Genomic DNA, 4,347 nt, shown 5'->3' with positions numbered 1-4,347 from the left:
AGTATATTTTTACTGTACCGACCAACCGGATCGCAGCCTTACAGTTAAGTTTGTGCGCAGCAAGGCAAGCCATGTTGAGCCTGTGCACATCACACATGGATCCGGAGAGGTCCGATTCCAAAGATGAATGTATGTTTGAAGTACAGCAAAGGCAAGGCGTACGAGAGCAGTGCTCCTGCTGAAAGCCGTGCTGACAATTGGCTGCCTCCTTGTGAGGCTTGCTGGTGAAGCAAGGTTGGTTAGGTGTCATCGAGTGGGGAAGTGGGCAGCTCCCCCTTGGCCCCCCAATCCGGTAAAGGATCTATAAGACGGCCACCTCCCCGGGATGAAGAGAGAGTTGGAAGGACCGGAGAGAGGGTGCAGTGCAGGTTTGCCATGAGATGCTGCTCCACTGAAGGATCGCCAAGGGGGAGCTCAAACAAGGTATGGCTGGACTCGCTGCATGTATCTACCATCCTCCTGTCTTGTTTCTATTAGGAAACAAGTTACTCCTTCCGTTCCGATTTACTCGTCGTGGTTTTAGTTCAATCGGAACGGAGAGAGTAGTTCTGAAGTAAAATTTGGCCTCCCTTGTATAGACTATGCATCAGATACATCAGTACCACTATACTTAGCATGCATGTTGTCCAATCATTGATCCTTGTTGAGTTCTTGTCATCGATGGAATTATTGCAGGGGTGTGGCTGGGAGAGATGTTAAGGAGATGGGCAAGAAGGGAAGCGGCTGGATCACTGCACTCAAGAAGGCCTTCACCACAAACCCCAAGGACAAGCCAACAAATGTGAGCACTACTACTTTAATTAAACTCCCAAAAATGTGTCTGTACCTCCTGAAACGTGCAAAGGTTATCAGAGAAAACTAAAGGGCACGTGTGTTGGAGAAAAAGCTGGTTGCTCACCCAAACCCAAGCTTTGCACTGAAGCAATCGCTGCATGCAAGCTGTATGCGCGTGTAGACAGGCGCAGCAGTATCGTAGCGACAAATACACAGCCCTGTACAAAGCCACTTTATCCTGTTCGTTGATCTGCGCATGTGGTTTGTATTTTTACTGTGTTATTTTGCATCACATTTTCCATTCTTTCGTGCAGTTTTCTAGTACTTAGTACAAGTTTTAGCAGTGGTTACATGTAGGATTTTCGGGAAGATAGCTGAGCGGTGAGATGTATCCATGGCAGGTGCAGCTGGTAGCGCAGTACCCGCCGCAGCAGCCGCCGCCGCAGCCGCAGCAGCAGTACCGGGGGAGCGCGAGGGACAAGAAGCGATGGGGGTTCGGGCGGTCGCGGCAGCACGCCGACCCGGCGCCGCTGATGAGCATCCCGCTGTACCGGCAGCCGAGCAGCATCGAGAAGATCCTGGGCGACGCCGAGATGGAGCGGCAGTACTACGCCAGGCCGCCGGCGCAGTACCAGATCGCCCCCGCCAAGCCCACCACCGCCACCGTCGCCGCCACGGCGCCGGCCACGCCCGCGGCGCGCGAGCGGGAGCGGGAGTGGGGGCGTGATCGCGAGCGAGAGCGCGACGCCGGCGGCGACAAGCAGCAGCGGCAGCAGCAGCCTGCGGCGATGCTCCAGCTGCCTGCGCCGCCGTCCTCGCCGCCGCCGCTCATCCGGCGGTTCGACCACGATAGGGAGCAGCAGCAGAGGCTGCAGCGGCTGCAGCAGGGCAGGGCCGAGATGGCCGAGTGGCGGCAGCCGCAGCAGCATACCAGAACACGGGCGAGGCAGCGGGCCGTGGCGCCGGAGCAGGCCCGCGCGGCCGCGGTCGCGATCCAGGCCGCCTTCCGGGGCTACTCGGCGCGCCGGAGCTACCGGTCGCTGCGCGGCCTGATCCGGCTACAGGCGGTGGTGCGCGGCCCCAGCGTGCGGCGGCAGACGGCGCACGCGATGCGGTGCATGCAGACGCTGGTGCGCGTGCAGTCCCAGGTCCGCGCCAGCCGCGTGGAGGCCATGGAGCGGCGCAACGACCGCCACGGCGCCATGCTCCGGGACGGCCGCCGGTGGCGCTCCGGCTCGCAGGTACGTGCACCACTCTAGTTTCCTCAGGCTTACGTACTCGTGCATGCATGTGACCGGGGGGTGGGCTCTGGCCGTGCGACGTCGGTGCAGGACGGCGGCATGTGGGACGACAGCCTGCTGAGCCGGGACGAGGCGGACGCGAGGACGAAGCGCAAGGCGGAGGCCGTGATGAAGCGCGAGCGCGCCCTCGCCTACTCCTACTCCCACCAGGTACGTACGTACGTACTCTACGTATTATCTTCCAGAAAAATTATTATACACACAGCACGATCGATCACGTCCGTATCTGAATCTGAAACAAGCAAAAGGGACAGATGAATTCCTTCCGTCAGTCAAGCAGCGGGAGTAGTTACAGCATATCACGAGAGGGTGACCCAACATCTCTCCTCTTCATCCTCCCGATAGAGACCAGTAGGTGCGCAAAAATACTTTCGATCGGCCAGCTAAAAGCTAGCGAGCTACCGTATTTCTTTCCACTAAAAGCTGTAGTGTCATTGTTGGAGAGTTGGAATGTGTCTTCTCTGCGCCTGTCAGGTCGGTCTCGCACGGGCTGTTTATCCATTCTGTCAGTCCAACTGTAGTAGTTAGTGCATGTTCTGCATAAGGATGCTTGGACGAATCGTCTGAGAGGGACGTGTGGGTGATGAAAACTTTTCTTCTGCTTCGATTCGATGGTGTCGACGGGCCAACCAAAATCACACTGTCAACGTTCGTTTTTCTTGTCGAAGGTGTAGTGTCATTGTGTTGTTTATCTGAAACTAGGCATGCTGTCGTTGTCAGTAGGTCAGTAGGTACTTGGATAGTTTAATGTTTTGGGGGTTTCTCGTTTTTTAGCATCCTAATTTGTTCGTGTTGGTGTTCTCTTGGCACGTGGATGGATGTAGGTGATGAAGTCGACGCCGATGGCGGCCCACGCGATCCTGGCTGACCTCCAGTCGGGCCGGAACCCATGGTGGTGGTCGCCCATCGACCGCAGCAGCCACGAGCGCGAGTACCCCCGCCACGTCGAGCCCGCCGTCAGCCGGCCCAGGCCCACGCCCGCCGTCGCGCGCCGCGAGATGAACATGAGCATGATGACGCCGATGTCCACCGCCGGGCACCGCGAGATGAACATGAACATGATGACGCCCGTGTCGACGGCGACCGCGCACCGCCAGATGAGCATGCCGACGCCGATCTCGACGACGGCCGCGCACCGCCAGATGAGCATGGCGACGCCGATGACGACGGCCGCGAACACGCCGGCGCGGTCGGTGGTGTCGGCCTACTACAAGCAGCCCAGCAAGCCCTCGCGGGGCGCGCGAGGAGCGCCAGCGCCGCCGTCGAGCCACGGCGGAGGCGGCAGCGTCCGCGACGACGAGAGCCTGACGAGCTGCCCGGCGTTCGGCGTGCCTAACTACATGACGCCGACCATGTCGGCGTCCGCCAAGGCCCGGGCGCGCGCGCACCTGCTGCAGCAGCAGCTGGACAAGGAGCGGCGCGCGGCGGAGCAGAAGCCCAGGTTCTCGTTCGGGCTCGGGCAGAGCATCGGGAGCTGGGCCAAGAGCCCGTTCTGGCGGGGCGCCGGCGGCGGGGACCAGTCCGCCGCGCCGTCGCGAGTGGGCACGCCGGCGGCGTCCACGGCGGGCGGAGGGGGCCGGCACAAGCACCGGCGGTCCGTCAGCGGGCTCAGCGTCGACTCCACCGTGTCCATGCCGGCCGGCGTCGGCCGGCGGTCGTTCAAGTAGCTCGTGCAATCTCCTTTCGTTCTTCTCCATGATACTTTGATCTCTGCCCGGTGTAACAATCTGTATCGTGTGCTTGGTTTGGTCTTTGGTGCGTGTCTCTGTCGATCTTGCATGTCACATTCGTTTGATGATAGCAGTGTGATTCGTTGTCTTGGTTTACCCGCGGCTGCTGGTTTCCCTTTCGTGCGTGGCCTTCCGTTTTTGAGGGGCCGGTGGCTACGATGTAAATGCAGTACTGCGGAGAGTCCATGGAACATAGTTTGTGTGCATTCGTATGTGTTCCGGTTTGAGTGTCCTTGTCATAAGATCGTCCATGGTGGAAAGTTTGTGCCTCCAGATCGCCTGTCTCGACATAATTTCATCGGACGTCTCACCGTTTGCCGACCCTCTTTCAGAGAAGGTTGTTCTTCCGAGACAATGTCAGCAACAGCAATCAAGGCACGACCACGGCTGATGGTGAGGCGCAACGATAAGGCGTGAAGCGGTACAGGGCGACGCCAGCGGAGATGTGGCCGTCAGGCCAAAGAGAAGAGTCAACCGGCCGGCCTGCAGCTTTGGCCATGAGTAGGCCCAGTAATAGTAAACTACTCCCTTCGTTTCATAAT

The 4,347-nt window shown here is 59.2% G+C and overlaps 1 protein-coding gene across 2 annotated transcripts; it reads left to right on the top strand.

The window, feature by feature from the left end:
* The first annotated feature begins 286 nt into the window (after positions 1 to 286).
* Positions 287 to 4,011, top strand: LOC119277882 (protein IQ-DOMAIN 14-like). 2 transcript variants are annotated; one of them, XM_037559220.1, is made up of 5 exons: positions 287 to 423; positions 676 to 781; positions 1,176 to 2,015; positions 2,106 to 2,225; positions 2,900 to 4,011. In XM_037559220.1, the coding sequence occupies exons 2-5, from the start codon at positions 704 to 706 to the stop codon at positions 3,740 to 3,742; spliced, it is 1,881 nt and encodes a 626-aa protein (XP_037415117.1). In that variant the 5' UTR covers positions 287 to 423; positions 676 to 703; the 3' UTR covers positions 3,743 to 4,011. The 2 variants fall into 2 exon arrangements, with proteins under 2 accessions (XP_037415117.1, XP_037415119.1); XM_037559222.1 differs by lacking the exon at positions 287 to 423 and having other exon boundaries at positions 1,119 to 2,015.
* Positions 4,012 to 4,347: the final 336 nt, after the last annotated feature.

This window comes from Triticum dicoccoides, chromosome 3B (genome assembly GCF_002162155.2).
Source record: "Triticum dicoccoides isolate Atlit2015 ecotype Zavitan chromosome 3B, WEW_v2.0, whole genome shotgun sequence".
Taxonomy (NCBI): domain Eukaryota; kingdom Viridiplantae; phylum Streptophyta; class Magnoliopsida; order Poales; family Poaceae; genus Triticum; species Triticum dicoccoides.
The sequence above is the reverse complement of the archived record's forward strand: the minus strand, read 5'-3'. Positions and strand labels throughout refer to the sequence as shown.

What these genes read in the sequence shown, in the direction of transcription:
- LOC119277882 (XM_037559220.1), top strand. Translation starts at nt 704, where the DNA reads ATGGGCAAGAAGGGAAGCGGCTGGATCACTGCACTCAAGAAGGCCTTC. An exon ending in CCAAGGACAAGCCAACAAAT is followed by an intron (nt 782 to 1,175) that starts GTGAGCACTACT and finishes TATCCATGGCAG; the next exon opens with GTGCAGCTGGTAGCGCAGTA. An exon ending in GGTGGCGCTCCGGCTCGCAG is followed by an intron (nt 2,016 to 2,105) that starts GTACGTGCACCA and finishes ACGTCGGTGCAG; the next exon opens with GACGGCGGCATGTGGGACGA.